The following is a 21,855-nucleotide window of genomic DNA, read 5'->3' as shown; positions in this document are numbered from 1 at the left end:
TTGTGATCTCTGTCTGTCAAATAAATAAATAAAATCTTTAAAAAAATATTTTATTTATTTGAGAAAGAGAAAGTGGGAGGAGGGGGAGAGGGAGAAACAGACCTCCCGCTGAGCAGGGAGCCTGATTCAGGGCTTGATCCCAGGACCCTGGGATCATGACCTGAGTCGAAGGCAGACACTTAACTGACTGAGCCACCCAGGCACCCCTATATATATTTTTTCTATTTTGCAAATGAAAAACAACCTGAAGCTCAGAATATAAATTTGGTCACAGAAGTAATTGGTGATAAAGGGCAAACTAAATCTTTGATCTTTTGACTTTGGAACAACCTTCTCTTCTAAGAACCTGTGTGGCTGAATGAAAATAACTTCTAAAGAAGTTTATTGCCCTGGAAAGGAAATGCTGTGTAAAGAGGCCACTGTCTCTAGATCAGGAGAGTTTAATGGGTGATTTAGGCCCCCTGAGAAGACATCCAGCAATATCTGGAGACATTTTTATTTTTTTAATTTTTATTATATTTTTTAAAGATTTTATTTATTTATTTGACAGAGATCACAAGTAGGCAGAGAGGCAGGCAGAGAGAGAGGGGGAAGCAGGCTCCCTGCTGAGCAGAGAGCCCAATGTGGGACTAGATCCCAGGACCCTGAGATAATGACCGAGCTGAAGTCAGAGGCTTAACCCGCTGAGCCACCCAGGTGCCCCTGTACCTTAGAGCTTGTTAATGAACAAATACACAGTAGAACATGTGGAGGGAACATATATTTTTTTAAGACTTTATTTATTTATCTGACAGAGACACATCAAAAGAGGGAGCGCAAGCAGGGGGAGTGGGAGAGGGAGAAACAGGCTTCCCTCTGAGCAGGAAGTCCAACATGGGGCTCAACCCCAGGACGTGGGGACCATGACCCGACCTGAAGGCAGATGCCCAATGACTGAGCCACCTAGGCGCCCTTGGAGGGAAAATATTTTATCAACATCATCCTTTGGGGTCAGGGGGCCAGAGCAATACTAACAAGCCTATTTCAACATCACAAGCAGATTATTTTAAAAAATATATTGAACTTTGGGGAGCCTCGCTGGCTCAGTCTGTAGAACATGTGAGTACTTGATCTTGCCGTTGTGAGTTTGAGCCCCACATTAGGTGTAGAGATTACTTAAAAATAAATAAAATCTTTAAAAAAAAAGTTGAACTTTTAGTTAATATAAGTGCTGAATTGATGCCTATAAATTACTTTGAGATGATGGGATACCTGGGTGGCTTAGTTAAGTGTCTGCCTTCCATTCAGCTCATGATCCCAGGTTCTTGGGATCAAATCCCACATTGGGCTCCGTGCTCCATGGGGAGCCTGCTTCTCCCTCTCCTTCTCCCCCTACTTGTATTCCCTCTCTTGCTGTGTCTCTATCAAATAAATACATAAATAAATCTTTTTTAAAAATTACTTTGAAATGCAATAAAATATATGAGGGATTGATGGGTACAGTAAAGAATAGATAGATATGTAATAAAGCAAGTACAGTAAAGTGTTAGTTATAGGGCGCCTGGGTGGCTCATTGGGTTAAGCCGCTGCCTTCGGCTCGGGTCATGATCTCAGGGTCCTGGGATTGAGTCCCGCATCGGGCTCTCTGCTCAGCAGGGAGCCTTCTTCCCTCTCTCTCTCTGCCTGCCTCTCCATCTACTTGTGATTTCTCTCTGTCAAATAAATAAATAAAATCTTTAAAATAAATAAATAAATAAATAAATAAAGTGTTAGTTATAGAATCTAATGGGTGGGAATGTAGAAGTTCACTATATAATTGTTTTTTAATATGTATGAAAATTTTCTTTTTTTTTTTTTTTTAAGAATTTGTTTATTCATTTGAGAGAAAGAGCTCATGAGCAGAGGGAAGAGACAGAGGGAGAAGCAGACTCCCTGCTGAGCAGGGAGCCCGACTCGGGACTCGATACCAGGACCTTGGACATCATGACCTGAGCTGAAGGCAGATGTTTAACCATCTAAGCCACCCAGGTGCCCTGTGTATGAAAATTTTCATAATATTGGAGCGGAAATCAAAGCAGAGATTCACACTCTTCTTAGCAGACACTGGAAACCACATTGCTGATTTTGCTGGGTGACCTCAGGCAAGTTACTTTTTTTATGTCAATTTTTTAAAAAAGATGTATTTATTTATTTTAGAAGAGAACATGAGCAGGGGGAGGGACAGATGGAGAGTGGGGGAGAGAATCTCAAGCCAACTCCCAGCTGAGAGGAGTAGCCCAACTTGGAGGTTGATCTCAGACCTTGAGATCATGACCTGAGCCGAAATCAAGAATCAAGAGTCAGACACTTAATCAACTGAGCTACCCACACACCTTCAAATTGTCTTTTAGCATTTTATTATCTATTTATTTATTTTTTAAGAGTATTCTTTATGCCCAGTGTGTGGCTCACACTCAGGATCTTCAGATCTAGAGTCACATGCTCGGGGCGCCTGGGTGGTTCAGTGGGTTAAGCCTCTGTCTTCGGCTCAGGTCATGATCTCAGGGTCCTGGGATCGAGCCCTGCATTGGGCTCTCTGCTCAGCGGGGAGCCTGCTTCCCCCTTCTCCCTGCCTGCCTCTCTGTGTACTTGTGATCTCTGTCAAATGAATAAATAAAATCTTTTTAAAAAGAAGAAGAAAAAAAAAGACTCATGCTCTGCTGACTGAGCCAGGCAGGCAGCCCAGGATACTTAACTTTTTAAATTTTCATGTGAAACGTGGTCATTGTTTAGCTCAAATGAGATACTAGTATTGCAAGGTTCAAATGAAATAATGTGAAGGCACTTTGAAAAGCATAAAGCACTCCAAAATATAATGCATTGTCATTGGGAAGAATGAGTATTTGGCCGATTATATGTCATGGCCCTGGGTATTCTTGACAACTCCCCACATAATGACATTAGCACTCTTTGACCTGCTTTAAGTTGGAAGTACAGAACAACCATTTCCATAACAATTTCTGTCAAATAGTTTTCAAATACCTCCGGACGACCTAGATTCCTATTCTAAGAGGAGACACAGACTCTACCTTTATAACTTTAATATTTTTTTGTTGTTTTACTTCTAGATTGCCAGGATCTCCACTTAGGGCAGTGGGAATCTTCTTTGACTCTGGAACACTGGGCAGGAGCTTTACCATTGGCTGGCCAAGAAGGAGGAGGCAGAATGTCTGCATTGTTACACCATAGAGTTCAAACTTCAAAAGACTTTGGGTTAAACAGTATCATTTACTCTGCAAATGATTATGTCTTTCCCTGTCCTCTATGATCATCACAAACTAATGAAACACCTTTCAGGTCTTATGAATTCAGGTTACACTGTTTCCCAGATGCTCTGGCACCTGATTCAGGTAGGATTGGACTGGGTTTTGTGGGCAATGGTGGAAAGGAAAGAATTCATTTTTCCCAGTCTCCAGTTCTTGTTCAGATTAAACACTAGTGCAAATAAATAAATAAATAAATAAACATTAGTGCATGTGAAAACTCGGTTAACTAATCTAGGTTGTTGTGTAAAATCGTATTGAGGCTAGAGAAATGCTTTAGTTACTATATGAGGATTTTAAAAATGTATAATGCTGTGACAGGCAAGGGCAAGGGTTCCTTCACTTTTGTGTTTGTGTGTGTGTGTATGTGTGTGTGTTTAATTCTTTTCAGCGTAACAGTATTTCACTTTTGTTTGATGGCTTAAGCAAATGTTCTGTTGGAGGGTGTGATTTGGAAACAGTAGCTAACCTGTTTACATTTTACTGTCTGTACTAATATTATAAATGATTTTAACTTCATGTATGTGTTGTATGAATGAATATCCATGCTGATGGGCTTATGCTTTTTCTAGGGCCTTTGAAAAATGGAACCCAACTCTCTGAGGACTAAAGTCCCAGCTTTCTTGTCTGATTTGGGGAAGGCCACATTGAGGGGAATCAGGAAGTGTCCCCGATGCGGCACATACAATGGAACCCGGGGACTGAGCTGCAAGAACAAGACATGTGGAACCATATTCCGCTATGGTGCACGGAAGCAGCCTAGTGTTGAAGCTGTCAAAATCATCACGGGCTCCGATCTGCAGGTTTACTCGGTGCGGCAAAGAGACCGGGGCCCCGATCACCGATGCTTTGTGGAGCTAGGCGTGTCAGAGACGACAATCCAGACTGTGGACGGGACAATCATCACTCAGCTGAGCTCGGGGCGCTGTTATGTCCCCTCGTGCCTGAAAGCTGCCACCCAGGGTGTGGTGGAAAATCAGTGCCAGCACATCAAGCTGGCAGTGAGCTGCCAGGCCGAGGCCACCCCTCTGACGCTGAAAAGCTCGGTCCTGAATGCAATGCAGGCCTCCCCAGAAACCAAGCAAACCATCTGGCAGTTGGCCACGGAACCCACGGGTCCCCTCGTACAGAGGATTACGAAAAACATTCTGGTGGTGAAGTGCAAGGCGAGCCAGAAGCACAGTTTAGGGTATTTGCATACCTCCTTTGTGCAGAAAATCAGTGCCAAAAGCTTGCCTGAGCGCCGTTTCTTCTGCTCCTGCCAGGCTCTGAAATCGCACAAGTCGAATGCCTCCAAGGAGGAGGTGGCCCAGAGATGTATTCACTTCTTTGCTTGCATCTGTGCCTTTGCCAGTGATGAGACATTGGCTCAGGAATTCTCAGACTTCCTGAATTTTGATTCTAGCGGTAGGTGTTGTGTTGACACGGTTACTCTGTTTTTCTAAAATGGCAATGAAAGAGTTCCACTGATGGCATTTGGAGATTGTCCTAGCAACCTTCAGAAGCAGTTGCTAGATAATTCAAATGAAAAACATTCCTTCTTTTAATCCCAGTCAGCACACTTGCATAAAGGTTGGTTGGTTGATTGGTTGGTTGATTGGTTGGTTGGTTGATTGAAACTAATGATCAGGAGGCTTGGACATTTTCACTGAGAAAGTGAATCTAGCAAAAGTTAGCTTATCTTTGTTTCACCTTTTTTTAAAAAAACTTTTTCACAGATGCCCTATGTTAATAAAAACAAAGAATAAACAAAACAAAAAAACTTTTAATTTGGAGTGCTTGCTTGTTATCTTTGAAGACAGGGAAAGCTATTACCTGCTAAAGATTGTACAGCAAGTCTTTTGTTGTAGTTTTTAACAGAGTTTATCTTGTATATGCTTTTTATTTTCATTTCTTAATGATCAGTTGGCAGTAGCTCCCAACTTTTTAGTTTAATTTCTCTGTAAAGTCTTTTATTGTGTTAAGGGTCCATGAATAAAAACCCATGTCTTGGGGAGTTCTTTAAAGGAAATTATTTTAAAGTAGGCAATCACTCCATAATTTATTTTTATTTTTTTATTATGTTCAGCTAGCCACCATAGAGTACATAATTAGTTTTTGATGGAGTGTTCAATGATTCATTAGCTAAGTATTCCATGTTATTTTTTTGAAATTAATTTTTCTGTAGGCAGGGCCCCATACTTACTCTTGGATGGTATTAGTAATTAAGAAATCTGTTGTATTTTAGGTCTTAAAGAGGTTATTGTGCCCCAGTTAGGTTGCCATTCAGAATCGACCGTAACAGCTTGTGAGCCTACTGCCTCCAAGCCAAAGAAGAGGAAGAAGGAGGAAGTCCCTGGTGAGAAGCCGTTTGGGTTGTTTGTTTGGTGGTGGTTTCTTCAGAGATGGTTTTGCTGTATTTTGTGTTTCATTGCATCTTAGCGAATATGGAAATAATGTTTGTTATGTTTTTTTCCCCAAAAAAAGTTTTATCGTCCATTGATGATTCTTTCTCAAGTGGAGCTAAGGGTTGGTTCTTTTGGCCAGGAATAAGATCCAGCCAGACTCTGCTTTTATTATTGTATATGTCTTTTAGCCCTTAGACATTTGGACTAGTTTTATACCTTAATCTGCCTTAGGACAGTATCGTGAAGTTTTTATCCATAGAGTGTGTTTAAAAATTTGTGACAATGGTTAATTATATTTTCCAAACTAATTTAAGAGTGTAGTTTCTTAGCTTCATTTTCAATATGCAGTACCATATATATATTTTTTCTTTTTTAATATAAGTGTACCAGTGTCAGTTAATGTAAGTGTACCAGTGTACCAGTTACTCAGATAAGTTCTAGTAAATAAGTATTAAAAGACCTAGATTCTAAACAAAAGAAAAATATTCCAGTCCAGTGGGTAGAAACATTTTTGTGGATAGAGTATTTTTAGAGGTGGTTCAAATGGTCATGCACAGGAGTTTTGGTGTCGGGATGGTAGAGAAAGATGGAGACACAAAGGGACATGGGCATTTCTGTTTTTAAGAATTCTGACAGCAGGGCGCCTGGGTGGCTCAGTGGGTTAAGCTGCTGCCTTCGGCTCAGGTCATGATCTCAGGGTCCTGGGATTGAGTCCTGCTTCGGGCTCTCTGCTCAGCAGGGAGCCTGCTTCCCTCTCTCTCTCTCTGCCTGCCTCTCTGTCTACTTGTGATCTCTGTCTGTCAAATAAACAAATAAAATCTTTAAAAAAAAAAAAAAAAGAATTCTGACAGTAATATAGAACAGAGATTGTTGTTAAATGTTTATTTATTAATCTTTCCCAAGAAAATCTGAAATTCAAAAAGGAAGTTCTTTTTTTTTTTTTTTTTTTTTTTTAAGATTTTATTTATCGGGGCGCCTGGGTGGCTCAGTGGGTTAAGCCTCTGCCTTCGGCTCAGGTCATGATCTCAGGGTCCTGGGATCGAGCCCCGCGTTTGGGCTCTCTGCTCAGCAGGGAGCCTGTTTCCCTTCCTTTCTTTCTCTGCCTGCCTCTCTGCCTACTTGTGATCTCTGTCTGTCAAATAAATAAATGAAATCTTAAAAAAAAAAAAAAGATTTTATTTATCATTTGAGAGAGGGAGAGCGAGTGAGCATGAATGGTTGGGAGGGGCAGAGGGAGAGGGCGAAGCCGACTCTCCAATGAACAGGGAGCCCAACATTGGGCTGGATCCAGGACCCTGGGGTCATGACTTGAGCTGAAGGCAGAGGCTTTAACCCACTGAGCCACCCAGGTGCCTCGAAAAAGAAAGTTCTTATCCTTTTACTCAGTAGACCTGATTCTAAATAATTGTGGTTTTGTTTGTTTGCTTGTTTGTTTGTTTTTAAAGATTTTATTTCTTCGGGGCATCTGGGTGGCTCAGTGGGTTAATCCTCTGCCTTTGGCTCAGGTCATGATCTCAGGGTCCTGGGATCAAGCCCTGCATGGGGCTCTCCGCTCAGCAGGGAGCCTGTGGGTGGTTGAAGCCTCTGCCTTCGACTCAGGTCATGGTCCCAGGGTCCTGGGATTGAGCCCTGCATCAGGCTCTCTGCTCAGCAGGGAGCCTGCTTCCTTTTCTCTCTCTGCCTGCCTCTCTGCCTACTTGTGATCTTTGTCTGTCAAATAAATAAATAAAATCTTTTTAAAAACATTTTTTAAAAAAGATTTTATTTCTTCTCTGAAGCAAATAATATATGTTAATAAAATTTTAAAAATTCATCTTAAAATTTAAAAATAAGATTTTATTTCTTTATTTGTGAGAGAGAGAGTGTGCAAGCACAAGCAAGGGGAGAAGCAGGCAGAGGGAGAAGCAGGCTTCCCTCTGAGCAAGGAGCCTGATGCAGTTCCAGGACTCTGGGATCATGACTTGAGCTGAAGGCAGACTCCTAACCGACTGAACCACTCAGACACCCTAGCTGTGGGTTTTTTTTTTTTTTTAATTGTTTTATTTCATTTATTTTTAAAGATTTGATTTATTTACTTGAGATAAACAGAGAGATGACAGAGGGAGAAGGAGACCCCCGCTGAGCAGGGAGCCTGATATGGGGCTTGATCCTAGGACTGCACGATCATGACTTGAGCTGAAGTCAGACACTCAACCGACTGAGCCACCCAGGCGCCCGTATTTATTTATTTTAGAGAGAAACAGAGATTGTGTGCATGTGTGTGAGGGCAGGGGGATTATAAATAATCTTTCATAAGAAAATAATCCTTGATATAGGAAAAACATTTTGTCCACAGATACTCATTTTATAGTTTACTGAAAAATTAGAAACAAGTAAGGGCCTACCACTAGGGATAGTTAAGTAAACCATGATAAAGCTACTTGATGGAATATCAGGCAGCCATTAAAAATTATTATAAAGAATTATAAAATTATTATAAAGGATTATTATAGGGGTGCCTGGGTAGCTCAGTTATTTGAGCATTTAGCTCTTGATTTTGGCTCAGGTGTTGATCTCAGGGCTCTGGAATTGAACCCTGGTCAGGCTTCACGTTCAGCTCAGAGTCTTCTGAAGAGTCTCTCTTCCTCTCCCTCTACCCCTCCCCTTGCTGGTGCATGCACACACACTCTCTCTCTCTCTCTAAAATAAATAATATATATATATATATATATATTTTTTTTTTTAAAGAATAATAGGGGCACCTGGGTGGCTCAGTGGGTTAAGCCTCTGCCTTCAGCCCGGATCATGATCCCAGGGTCCTGGGATCGAGCCCTGCATCTCTCCTGCCTCTCTGCCTACTTCTGATCTCTCTCTCTGTGTCAAATAAATAAATAAAATTTTTTTTAAAATTAAAAATAAAAATAAATTAAAAAGAATTATAGAGAACTGTTTGGATAACTCAAGTAAAAAGCAATGCTCAGTTCAGTTTGAGTTTCACATAAACAATAAATAATTTTAGTACAAGTATGTCCCATGCTGTATTTGAAATGTGCTTATATTAAAAAAGAACTATTTGGGGGGGCGCCTGGGTGGCTCAGTGGGTTAAAGCCTCTGCCTTCGGCTCAGGTCATGGTCCCAAGGTCCTGAGATCGAGCCCTGTGTCCGGCTCTCTGCTCGGCGGGGAGCCTGCTTCCTCCTCTCTCTGACTGCCTCTCTGCCTACTTGTGATCTCTATCTATCAAATAAATAAATAAAATCTTTAAAAAGAAAAAAAAAGAACTATTTGAAATTCAGAATTTTCTTTTTTTTTTGCTTAATTTGGCAGTCCTGGTACAATCATAGTTACTTAAAATCACAAAACCAGCAAAATTAACTATTCACACATATACACAGAGACAATAAATAGTTCACCAGAAAATTGATAGTGATTTTCTGAGAGGTGGGAGCAGTGGGTGAGTTTTTTTCTTCCTTTCACTTCTAGGTCCCCCACCCCCACCCCAATTTCCTGTAAAAAGCATATAAAACTTAAAATGTTATGTATAAAGTCTGATGCTAATTCTTTCTAGAAACTGAAGCTAACTTAGAAATGACCAAAGATTTTTTATGTTTTAGACTCTTGAGAAATTTATGTTGAATCCATTTCTATTCTGCAGACATGTTATCAAACACTGTAATGATTTGTGGTTTAGGGGCACAGATGAACAGTTCACTACTGCCTCAGGATGCAGTGAGCAGTCATCTAAGGAAAAGTGGCCTGAAAAAACCTGTGGTTGCTTCTTCATTAAAAAGGCAGGGTAAGTTTCCCTTCCCCAGGGTAGGCTAAAGGGGTGGAAATCATCCCAAAGAATCCCAAAGCCATATAATGGAAAGAAATGTTGCGAGTTATCCCCCAGAGAGTGCTGAGATAAACACGAGCTGACACTGAGGTTGAGGTCTGTTCTGTTCCACTGGTTTCTAGTCCTACTCAAAACCAAATCATGTCTTTTAAAGAACAAATACAACAGAAATTACTTTGGGTTTTGGTAGCGCACGTTCTATAGGATATTTTCTTTTTGTTGCTTGTTACCCACATGCAGTTGGTATGGAGCCTCAAGGTTGAAGAAGAAACGTATCTTATAATTATGCAGTGATATTTGTTGAGAAACACAAATACAGTCGGTTCTCCAAAGTTGTAAGTTTGGGGAACCTACTGGCTCATTTGGTAGAGCTGGAGACTCTTGATCTCCCAGTCATGAGTTTGAGCCCCACATTGGGGATAGAGATTACTTTAAAAAATAATTAATAAATAAAATAAAAATCAACATGTGTTTAAAAAAAAAATTAAGTTTGAAAACCTGCCTAAAATCAGTAGCGTGAGACAAAATGACTTAATTTGCACCTAATTTATATTTTTACTTTACTTTTTTTTTTTTTTAAAGATTTTATTTATTTATTTGACAGAGAGAGACACAGCAAGAGAGGGAACACAAGCATGGGAGTGGGAGAGGTAGAGGCAGACTTTCCACTGAGCAGGGAGCCCAGTATGCTTGATCCCAGGACCTCAGGATCATGACCTGAGCCAAAGGCAGATGCTTAGCGACTGAGCCACCCAGGAACCCCATTATTTACTTTTCTCCTCCAAATAATTAACCTGTGCATTTGGAAATCAACATTTTCTTAACTCTCATATATTATGGCTGTGTGATTAAAAACCAGACATCATCCCTGCTCTCGTACTATGGTTTTGAAGACAAAACCAGTACATAAATAGCAAGTAATACAAGACTAAATCATAATTAACAAATTAATTAAGAACTTACACATTCCAGGAATAAATGTTTTTGGAAGGTCGGGGAGTATGATCAAAAATATCAGAGGGTGCCTGGGTGGCTCAGTGGGTTAAGCTGCTGCCTTCGGCTCAGGTCATGATCTCTAGGTCCTGGGATTGAGTCCCGCATTGGGTTCTCAGCACAGCAGGGAGCCTGCTTGCCTCTCTCTCTCTCTGCCTGCCTCTCTGTCTACTGTGATCTCTCTCTGTCAAAAAAATAAAATCTTTAAAATATATATATATATCAGGTAGGAGGGATGCCTGGGTGGCTCAGTCGGTTAAGTGGCTGCCTTCAGCTCAGGTCGTGATCCCAGAGTCCTGGAATCAAGTTCCACATTGGGCTCCTTGCTCAATGGGGAGCCTGCTTCTCACTCTGCCTCTGCCTGCCACTCTGTCTCTGTCTCTCTGTCTCTCTGACAAATAAGTAAAATTAAAAAAAAAAAAAAAAAAAAAAAAATCAGGGAGCAGCTGGGTGGCTCAGTAGGTTAAAGCCTCTGCCTTCGGCTCAGGTCACAATCCCAGGGTTCTGGGATCGAGCCCCAAATCGGGCTCTCCACTCAGTGGGGCGCCTGCTTCCTCCTCTCTCTCTCTTTCTCTGCCTGCCTCTCCCCATAATTGAGATTTCTATCACATAAATAAATAAAATTTAAAAAAAAAATCAAGTTGGGGATGCCTGAGTGGCTAAGTCAGTTAAAAATCTTAAGGTCCTGGGATCATGCCCCAGTCAAGCTCCCTGATCATTGGTGAAGAGTCTTCTCCCTCTTCCTTACCACTTGTGCTCTCTCTCACTATCGCTGTCATTATTTATGTTTCCCTTTCTCAAATAAATAAATAAAATCTTAAAATATATATATGGCTTAAACTTAAAAAAATATATCAGGTAAACGATTTTTAAGATTTGGGGGCACCTGGGTGGCTCAGTGGGTTAAGCCTCTGCTTTTGGCTCAGGTCATGATCCCAGGGTCCTGGGATCAAGCCCCACATCAGGCTCTCTGCTCAGCAGGGAGTCTCCTTCCCCCTCCTCCGCCTGACTGTCTGTCTACTTGTGAGCTCTCTCTGTCAAATAAATAAAATCTTTAATTTAAAAAAAAAAAGATTTTTAAGATTTTACTTATTCACTTAAGAGAGAGGGAGAGAGAGGCTCCTGGGTGGTGGTTCAGTGGGTTAAAGCCTCTGCCTTCGGCTCAGTCATGATCTCAGGGTCCTGGGATCGAGCCCTGCATCAGGCTCTTTGCTCAGCAGGGAGCCTGCTTCTCCGTCTGTCTCTCTGCCTGCCTCTCTGCCTACTTATGATCTGTCTCTGTCAAATAAATAAACAAAATCCTTAAAAAAGAGAGAGAGGGAGAGAGCATGAGCATGAGGAGGGGCAGAGAGAGAGCGGGACAAGCAGACTCCCCACTGAGTGGGGAGCCCAAAGCACAGCTCCATCCCAGGACCCTGAGACCATGATCTGAGCTGAAGTCAGATACTTAACCAAGTGAGACACCCAGGCACTTACAAATTTTTTTTTAAATATTTTATTTATTTGACAGAGATTACAAGTAGGCAGAGAGGCAGGCAGAGAGAGGAGGAAGCAGGCTCCCTGTTGAGCAGAGAGCCCAACGCGGGGCTCGATCCCAGGACCCTGGGAACATGACCTGAGCTGAAGGCAGAAGCTTTAACCCACTGAGCCACCCAGGTGCCCCAGCCAGTTACAAAAATTTTTTTTTTCAGTTACAAAATTTTTAACAAAATTTCTTCACTTCTTTGGTGCAGAGAAAAAATAAAAAAGAATAAAATAGCTTTTCATCCAAATTATCACTATATACATTTACCTAATGAGAATTAATTTCAAATGAATAGTAGTTATGGCATCATTATCTCCTGATTTATAGGTCTCTAAAGCAAGCCATTATACAAGGTCATTCTTCCATTTGCGTTGACTTTTTCTTTCAAAGATTTTATTTTGTTTTTGAAAGATTTTATTTTATTTATTTATTTTTAAAGATTTACATATTTAAGAGAGAGAGAGAGCAGAGAGGAGGGGGAGAGGCAGAGAGTCTCAAGCAGACTCCGTGCAGAGTGCGGAACCCAAGGTGGGGCTTGATATCATGACCCTGAGATCAGAACCTGAGCCAAAACCAAGAGCCAAAAGTGACTGCACCAAGCAGGCACCCCTCAGAGATTTTTTTTTTTCTAAAGATTTTATTTATTTATTTGAAAGAGAGAATGAGAGAGAAAGAGAGCATGAGTGAGGAGATGTCAGAGGGAGAAGCAGACTCCCTGCTGAACAGGGAGCCCAGTGCAGGACTTGATTCTGAGACTCTAGGAGCATGACCTCAGCCAAAGGCAACTGCTTAACCAACTGAGCCACCCAGGCGCCCCAAAGATTTTATTTTTAAATAATCCCTATACTCAACATGGGACTTGAATTCACAACCCTGAGATCAAGAGTTACATGCTCTACCAACTGAGTCACCCAAGCACTCCTTCGATTTGCTGTTTAACTGTGAAAGGAAGGCTACAAATTGACTATGGTTAATAACCTTAAACCTATTAGTATTTCTACAGCTTTTCATTTCTATTTTTCTAGAAGGATTCTTTAAAAAGAAAAAAAATCCTGGAATCTTAAAAAAATAAAAGTTACTGAAAAGTGTTTTTATCTGTTTTCCTAGCTTGTGGTCAGCTGTTAGATGAGGCACAAGTGACCTTATCCTTCCAAGACTGGCTGGCCAGTGTCACGGAACGCATCCATCAAACCATGCACTATCAGTTTGATGGTAAGTCTGGTCACCTAACTTGGCTGTTGCTGAAAGGAGGAGAAATTAAACTACTTGTGTTGTAGTTCTAGTCTGTTTTTTTTTTTTTAATTAAGTTTTAATTTTAGTTCTAGTATAGTTAGCGTACAGTGTTTAATTAGTTTCAGGTGTACCAAACAGTGATTCAGGGATTCCATACCTCACCCAGTCTCACCCCAAGTACACTTCTTCTAGCCCCACCCTCTACTTCCCCCACCCCCAACTCACCTCCCCTCTGTAACCATCTGTTTGTTCTCAATAGTTAGAGACTCGTTTTTGGTTTGTTTCTTCTTTTTTTCCTTTGCTCATTTGTTTTGTCTTTTAATTCCACATATGAGTAAAGTCATATGGTATTTGCCTTCTCTGACTTATTTTGCTTATCATTATACTCTCTGGCTCTATCCATGTCATGGCAAATGATAGTTCTATCCTGTTTTTGTTTTTGTTTTTTAAGATTTATTTATTTAATTTAGTAAGAGAGTGAGAGAGAGAGATTGGGGGGGGGGCAAGGGAGAAGGAGAGAGTCTTAAGCAGACACTGTGCTGTTCATGGAGCCGGACAAGGGGCCCATTCTCAGGACCCTGAGATCATTACCTGAGCCCAGATCATGAGTTGGAGGCTCAACTGACTGAGCCACCCAGACACCCCTAAGAGCCACTCTTAAGTTATATCTAGGCAGGCAGTGGTTCTGGATGTTTCCCCTCTGTTGTGGCTAACCTCTTGGGCAATTTTTTGTTTTTTGCTTTTCGTTTTTATAGATTTACCTATTTATTGTAGCGGGGAAGGTGTGGAGGGGCAGAAGGCAGACATCTTGCCAAGCGTGGAGCCTGATGTGGGGCTCAATCCCATGACCCCAAGATCATGACCTGAGCCAAAACCAATAACCAGACACCCAACTGACTGAGCCACACAGTGCCTGGTCTTTTGTTGTTGTTGTTGTTGTTTTTTAAGTAGGCTCTATAGCCAATGTGGAACTTGAACTCATGACCCAGAGATCAGGAATTACATGCTCTACCCTCTGAGCCAGCCAGACTCCCCCACTCTTGGACAATTCTTAAGGAAAAGTCTGAACTCTCTGACCCCTTCCCTCAACACTCTTTCTGCCGACTTTTTGTTGATCCTTGTATCTTACAAGTTCAAGAGGTTTGTTAGGTATTTTCAAACAATTTGCCCGCTTTGGGATCACATTCAGAGAAAAAAGCCAATGCTTATTGGATAAACAGTGTCCTGATTCTGGGGTCTGTGGCATTCATGGCCCAGACCATGTGGTGAGAGAGCTTGCAGTTACTTTGCTCAGACATGAATGGAACAAGCAAATGTCTAGGGACGGCGAGCAGGACTGAATTAAGTTTACCTTCTCAGTCCAGCCCCATTGTTCTCATCTCATGTCATGTACTCAATAAAGGGAAAAGTCTGGGTTGTGGTGGTGTTTACGAAACGGGATTTGAAAAGTTATGTTTGGTGGATGCCAGGGGTCTGCTGTATGTGTACAGCAAGGGATCAAGAGTAGGGTTGGCGACAGTGCTTGACTCATAAAAGTCATTCAGAGCCTTCTTTTGCCTCTGCATAGAGCCACCTCCATGGCAGTTTTCCTTATTACGACCACCCAGTTCCATTTCTTGCTCTTCTCCCTACACGTCCTAAAGCCCACTGAGTTTCTCCACCTGAGTTTCTTCTTATTTGCTCTAGGCAAACCAGAGCCACTGGTGTTCCACATTCCGCAGTCCTTTTTCGATGCCCTGCAACAAAGAATATCTATAGGAAGTGCGAAGAAACGGCTTCCCAACTCCACCACAGGTATGGGATTTTTTTCCTCAACAAGAGCAGTAGATATTTTGACCTTTAAGAATTATGTTTAGAAAAAACGTGTGGAATTTTCAGGATTAGGACTTTGAGCCACATGCTCAGAACGTGAAAGCTTAGCCAGTCAGCTCTTAGAATAATGATCACCCTCCGGGCGCCTGGGTGGCTCAATGGGTTAAGCCTTTGCCTTTGGCTCCAGTCATGATCCCAGGGTCCTGGGATCGAGCCCCACATCGGGCTCTCTGCTCAGCAGGGAGCCTGCTTCCTCCTCTCCCTCCCTGCCTGCCTGCCTCTCTGCCTGCTTGTGATCTCTGTCAAATAAATAAATAAAATATTAAAAAAAAAAAAAAGGAATTAAGGGGGAGAAAAAGAGGAGGAAAGGATGGCTCCGTGGTAAAGAGCCCAAGAGTAACTACAGCTAGAAATCAATGCTGTTTCTTTAGTTAGTAGTTATTTGATGATCTGATAGGGACTGTTTGGGGTTTAATTCTATCTTTGAATAGTTCAAGCTGTGAATCACTGTTTAGGGCCATAAAAATTTTGTCTTCACAGCTTATCTACCTGAGGCAGTGTTGATTCTTTCACGTTAAACTTCAGGCCTCCTACTACATTAATTTTAACCCATCCCTTCACTATTTTTGCAGGCCCTTTGGTAAAATCTCTTATAATCCTGCAGGCAAGGCAATAGGTTGGCAACCACATTAACTAGTTTAAACTCCATATAATCCTTTTAAGAACTATAATTTGACCTCTGATATATCTAAAGTTACAAGAGATTTTAAGAGGCATCTTACAATGTAGTCCAGTGTATGTGGCTATAGCAAACAAAGAAGTAAGTTTCAAAGGTAGCCAAAATAAATAGTATCTCAAAGAAATATCAGAGACTTTATTCAGCAGAAATCTCTTATCATTCATTATCACATTTTGCCAAACCTATTATAGATTTGCCTCTAGAATTTCCTTTTCAAAGTGCTGAGATTCTATAAGGAGAGGATAACACTGCACTGAACTTTCTAGAAACTGGATAACAAATACAATGAAAGAGAATGTTATTTTTTGGTAATCTAATCTTGTTCCCTTTTTACATTGAAGCTTTTGTTCGGAAAGATGCATTGCCACTGGGAACCTTTTCCAAGTATACCTGGCATATCACTAATATCCTGCAAGTTAAACAAATCTTAGATACCCCAGAGGTAAGAGGGTATTTCTACAATTGTAGGGGGCAAAGAGGGGAAGAGAGAGAAGCAAGTGCAAGAAGTATATCTGCACTAATTCCTTGAGTTATAGACACCAAAGAGAATTCTTTTTTCTCATACTAAGAGATTATTCAGAAATATTCATGGCTGTATGGTGCTGACTATGATTTTAATGGGTATTTCCTATAGCTTGGAAAAATATATTAAGTTGGAATATTCTTTTTCTTTGTCTTTGGGATCAGAAAACAGAGATTATTTTTCTTGTGAATTAAATAACGAACCCCTACTAGCTATGGTGAGCCCTCGTTTAACTGGCAGGAAGCTAGAAAGTATGTAAATAATTTGATACGATACAGCATTTGTAAAGTCAGTGAACTCAGCACAATTAAATGCTTCTCTGCAAACTGCAATTTAGTCCTCATTAGAGAAATGACCCTTAATTAGTTTGTGTTCTTTTTTTTTCTAAGGGAAATATTACATATTTTTATCCATTTTCTTTTTCAAGCAGATCCTGAAAATTTGAGGTTTTTCCCTTCCTCCTGTAATGGAATGTTGTAGAAAATTCAGCATAGTGTGATTTGATACATTAAGATTAGTTTAATTGTAAGGCATTGTTACATTCAGAAAAAGAATAAGTTGTTGGGAAGCTATAGAACTTACTTTTGAACCCTAGAAAATGCCTGTGTTAGCACTAAAAACACTTGAGAAACTTATGTAAATGTTGGATGTTACAGAGATGGATTCTGGCCTGGGGCAGGGGTTCAGCAAGGTCCTATCAGGCGAGGGAAGAGAGCTGAGAATCCTGGAGTGTCGATCTGCTGGCCATTACTTACCTGCATCACCTCATTCAAACTCTCAACTGTGCATTGGTATTAACTGTATTTTGCAGATAAGAAACAGGCTGTGAGACATTCACCCTGCTGTTTAGTGGCAAAGACCAGTTCAGGTTCTGTCTGGCTCAGTCCCAGGGATGGTGTAGAGCATACGTGGTGTGAGGTCAGCTGTAGACAGTCAGTGGAGCAGTTAGGAGAAGAATGATGCTAGCAGAGCAGCAGGGGAAGGAATAAAATGGATTTGAGAGCAAGTCCTTGCTAGTAGCCATTGAATAGCCATGAAGATGTTAGGGGTTCAATTCATATACACTTTGGCTGTGGTGCAACTTAAAGTTACAGAAGAAAAATGATGTAAAGGAGAAAAGGCAGATTTTTTTGACAGCATTCACTTGAAAATACAAGAGGAAGTTGTAATTAACTGGAGTATACTTAACAAAAAAGAGTAAGTGAAAGATCTGCCATCATTCAACTGTTTGTCTACTTTGAGTTTTTCCTTTCTCACATTTCTTGGTATTGTCCCCATGTCCAGATGCCCTTGGAAATCACTCGGAGTTTTATACAGAACCGGGATGGGACTTACGAGCTGTTTAAATGCCCTAAAGTGGAAGTAGAGAGCATAGCAGAAACCTATGGTCGTATAGAAAAGCAACCCGTGCTGCGACCCTTGGAACTAAAAACTTTTCTCAAAGTTGGTAAGTGAAATTGTTTTCTTTCTTTTATTTATTTTTTTTAAAGATTTTATTTATTTGACACAGAGAGAGAGATCACAAGTAGGCAGAGAGGCAGGCAGAGAGAGAGAGGGAGAAGCAGGCTCCCTGCTGAGCAGAAAGCCCGAAGCAGCCCTCGATTCCAGGACCCTGAGATCATGACCTGAGCTGAAGGCAGAGGCTTAACCCACTGAGGCACCCAAGCACCCGAAATTGTGTTTTCAATAGCGCATCATCCTTGGAGGGTCAGCTGTGTGCCTTGTACTGTCCTAGACTTTGGATCTTGACCTTAACAAAGAAGACACTTTAATTCATTTTGTAAAGGCCGTCATGGAATAAAATGTTTTGTGTCTTTGGAAACAGTGCTTTTAAAATTACAGGAGCTCGGTTGGTTAAGCGTTTGACTCTTGTTTTCGGCTCTGGTCATGATCTCAGCGTCGTGAGATGGGGCCCAGTGTCGGGCTCTGTGCTAGGTGTGGAACCTGCTTGGGATTCTCTCTCTCTCTCCCCCTTTGCCCCTCCCTACCCCCTGCTTGCACACAGGCTCTCTTTTTCCAAAAAATTAATTAATTTAATTTAATTTAATGACAAGAAACATCTAACTGGCTCAGTCATTGGAGCACATGACTTGATCTCGGGGTTGTAAGTTTGAGCCCCATGTTGGATATAGAGATTACTTAAAAATAAAGTCTTTAAAAATAAATTTAATAGAGTATAATAAAAGTGGGATGCCTGGGCGACTGAGTGGATTAAGTGTCTGCCTTCAATTCAGGTTGTGATCCCAGGGTCCTGGAATCGAGGCCCACATCCGGCTCCTTGCTCAGTGGAGAGCCTGTTTTCCCTCTGCCTGCTGCTCCACCTGTGCTCTCTCTCTCTCTGACAAATGAATAAATAAAACCTTAAAAAATAAAAGAATAGAATGAAAGTGACACATGTTCATTATAGAGAAATCATAGATTTCATTATAAAGCATCAAAGAGAAAAATAAACCACCTATAATCCCATGCACCACAGAATACATCACCATTAGATTTGGTCTGTACCCTTTCAGACTCTCTTCTGTGCGTGAAAAGAATTTGTAAAACATGGCATCGTACCTCAGCTGCTTTTTTAACATAAAAATATATCATGAATAGCTTTCCATGTCTATCTTCAACATTATTTTTTATCTTTTACTGTTATAAAACATATATAATATACAATTTTTTAAAGTGGTATAAGGCTCTCAAGCATTAAGTCCATTGGCATTGTACAACTGTCACCACCATCCATCTCCAGAACTTTTTTGTTGTCTTCCACTGAAATTGTGCCTATTAAGCAGTAACCCCCTCGTCCCTGGCAACCATTCTACTTCCTATTGACTAATTTGACTACTTTTAGGTACCTCATCTAAGTAGAATCATACGGTATTTGTCTTTTCTCTGACAGGCTTATTTCACTCAGTGCAATGTCCTTAAGATTCATCCATATTGGAGCGTGTGTCAAATTTCTTTCCTTTTTTTTTTTTTTTTTTTTTTTTAAAGTAAGCACTATGCCCAACATGGGGCTAGAACTCACAACCTCAAGATCAAGATTGCACACGCTCCTGACTGAGCCAGGCAGGTACCCCATAGTTTTGCAAGCTACACAGTAGTAGTGTATTTTTTTTAAGATTTTATTTATTTATTTGACAGACAGAGATCACGAGTAGGCAGAGAGAGAGGGGAAGCAGGCTCCCCGCTTAGCAGAGAACCCGATGCGGGACTCGATCCCAGGACCCTGGGATCATGACCCGAGCTGAAGGCAGAGGCTTAAGCCACAGAGCCACCCAGGCGCCCCAGTAGTGTATTTTTTTAATTTAGTTTTTATTTTGAAAATATTTTATTTATTTACTTAGAGAGAGAAAGCACAAGCAGGGGGAGTGGCAGGCAGAGGGAGAAGTAGGCTCCCCACCTGAGCAGGGAGCCAGACTCAGGACCTGATCCCAGGACCCCAGGATCATGACCTGAACCAAAGGCAGATGCCCAACTGACTGAGCCACCCAGGCGTCCCTATACTGTATTATTATTTTTAAGATTTTATTTATTTATTTGACAGACAGAGATCACAAGCAGGCAGAGAGGCAGGCAGAGAGAGAGAGAGGGAAGCAGGCTCCCTTCTCAGCAGAGAGCCTGACGTAGGGCTCGATCCCAGGACCCTGGGATCATGACCTGAGCTGAAGGAAGAGGCTTAACCCGCTGAGCAACCCAGGTGCCCCTCCCTATACTGGATTTTTAATTCTGCTAGCGTATTTATTTATTTATTTATTTAATGTTCTTTAACCTGAGTTTTTCTTCCCCCCACTAAAGATTTTATTTATTTATTTATGTATTTATTTGAGAGAGAAGGAACAGGAGAGAGAAGCAGAGGGAGAAGCAGGCTTCCCACTGAGCAGGGAGACCAATATAGGGCTCAGTCGCAGAACCCTGGGATCATGACCTGACCCAAAGGCAGATACTTAACCAAGGAAGCCACGCAGGCAGCCTCCCTGAAACCTTTTTTTTTTTTTTAAGATTTTATTTATTTATTTGACAGAGAGAGAGATAGAGCAAGATAGGGAACACAAGCAGGGAGAGTGGGAGAGGGAGAAGCAGGCTCTGCACAGGGAACCTAATGCAGGGCTCAATCCCGGAACCCCAGGATTATGACCTGAGGTGGAGGCAGACATACAACAACTGAGTCACCCAGATGTCCCCCCCTTTTTTTTCACCCTAAAACTTTCTTTAGGATAGATATACCAGTAATCACTTTTCTCTTCCCTTGATTCTTCTTGTTTTTCCCCTTGTTTCTCTCCTAGGGTTTGTTTGCGGTTTTTTCTTTTTTTTCTTCTTTTTTTATTCCGAACAGCATAACATCTGGCCAGCCTCAAATTTTGGAATGACACTAATCAGTGTTTCTTTCTTTCTTTTCCTTTCCTTTCCCTTCGTTTCCGTTTTCCTTTCCCTTTCTCTTTCTCTTTCCCTTTCCGTTTCCCTTTCTTGTCTTGTCTTCAGGCAACACTTCCCCAGATCAAAAGGAGCCAACACCTTTCATCATTGAATGGATCCCAGATATCCTTCCCCAATCCAAGATTGGTGAGCTGCGCATCAAATTTGAGTATGGCCACCACCGAAATGGGCATGTTGCAGAGTACCAAGACCAGCGGCCACCACTGGACCAGCCCTTGGAACTGGCCCCTCTAACCACCATCACTTTCCCTTGAGGCAAAACAAAACAGTCTTTTGCTGCTAAATTTGCACATCCCCAACCCTTGACAATTTTAAGTACTAGTTAGGCATTTAGATGGCCCTGTTCCTTAGTGAACTCCTCTTAGCTAAGATGCAATTTCTCAGCGCATTCGAGTGGATTCTATTGCAGAAAAACTCTTCTTGTAAATGGCCTTTTTGGTGCTGCTATGTATAGTCTTCTTTATAAATTGGGTGATATTTCTGGCTCGAATTTTTAAAGGAACAAAAAGGAAACCAACTCACTTTCCTTCTTAACAACTCCCATTTAGAGTTTGTTTCATCCTTTTTCTAATTCTCTAAAAAGTTAGCAGCACTCTGCCTTACACCAGCAGTGCTGGAGAGTTAACAACACCCTGGTTAGGGCAGAATGTTATGGACCATCCTGACAGAGTTCCAGTCATGTCCTTTTATCCTGTTCTCGAATAAAGCACAGTGTCACTAGTTTTTCCAAAGTATTTCTCATGTTGGCCTGATTATAAAATTACAAACCTTTGGGGAGATTTAAGTAATAGTGAAATAGGAAAAAGAGGTCCATATGTCAAGGCAATATCAACATTTCAAACTAATGCTTCTAATTGCTTATTTCATTGATATTTATTTCCTTCTTTATTCTCGAAAAAGTTTAATAGCCAGTTAAGACTGAATTCCTGTTGCTGAGTTCATTGATCACAGAATGGAGATATTGAAAGACACAGAGGTGGAAGCCTATCTTCAGGGAGAAAAGAAAGGAATGAACATTTCGTATAGCCTACTATGTATCAGGCACTCTCATTTACATTCCCAGTTTTCTCATTTAGTCCTCATTATTCTTTGAATTTAGTCATTACCCTTCTTTTAAGT

The 21,855-nt window shown here is 41.1% G+C and overlaps 1 protein-coding gene across 3 annotated transcripts; it reads left to right on the top strand.

Annotated features, from left to right (window-relative positions):
* Positions 1 to 3,086: 3,086 nt before the first annotated feature.
* Positions 3,087 to 21,467, top strand: C9H2orf42 (chromosome 9 C2orf42 homolog). 3 transcript variants are annotated; one of them, XM_059187961.1, is made up of 9 exons: positions 3,087 to 3,368; positions 3,854 to 4,688; positions 5,509 to 5,619; positions 9,337 to 9,441; positions 13,109 to 13,213; positions 14,921 to 15,028; positions 16,127 to 16,227; positions 17,593 to 17,755; positions 20,782 to 21,467. In XM_059187961.1, the coding sequence occupies exons 2-9, from the start codon at positions 3,866 to 3,868 to the stop codon at positions 20,988 to 20,990; spliced, it is 1,725 nt and encodes a 574-aa protein (XP_059043944.1). In that variant the 5' UTR covers positions 3,087 to 3,368; positions 3,854 to 3,865; the 3' UTR covers positions 20,991 to 21,467. The 3 variants fall into 3 exon arrangements, with proteins under 3 accessions (XP_059043944.1, XP_059043943.1, XP_059043946.1); XM_059187960.1 differs by having other exon boundaries at positions 9,301 to 9,441; XM_059187963.1 differs by lacking the exon at positions 9,337 to 9,441.
* Positions 21,468 to 21,855: the final 388 nt, after the last annotated feature.

This window comes from Mustela lutreola, chromosome 9 (genome assembly GCF_030435805.1).
Source record: "Mustela lutreola isolate mMusLut2 chromosome 9, mMusLut2.pri, whole genome shotgun sequence".
NCBI classification, from domain to species: Eukaryota; Metazoa; Chordata; class Mammalia; order Carnivora; family Mustelidae; genus Mustela; species Mustela lutreola.
Note: the sequence above shows the minus strand (reverse complement) of the source record. Positions and strands in the feature narration are given on the sequence as shown.

What these genes read in the sequence shown, in the direction of transcription:
- C9H2orf42 (XM_059187960.1), top strand. Translation starts at nt 3,866, where the DNA reads ATGGAACCCAACTCTCTGAGGACTAAAGTCCCAGCTTTCTTGTCTGAT. An exon ending in GAAGAAGGAGGAAGTCCCTG is followed by an intron (nt 5,620 to 9,300) that starts GTGAGAAGCCGT and finishes TCTATTCTGCAG; the next exon opens with ACATGTTATCAAACACTGTA. An exon ending in AAAAACTTTTCTCAAAGTTG is followed by an intron (nt 17,756 to 20,781) that starts GTAAGTGAAATT and finishes TCTTGTCTTCAG; the next exon opens with GCAACACTTCCCCAGATCAA.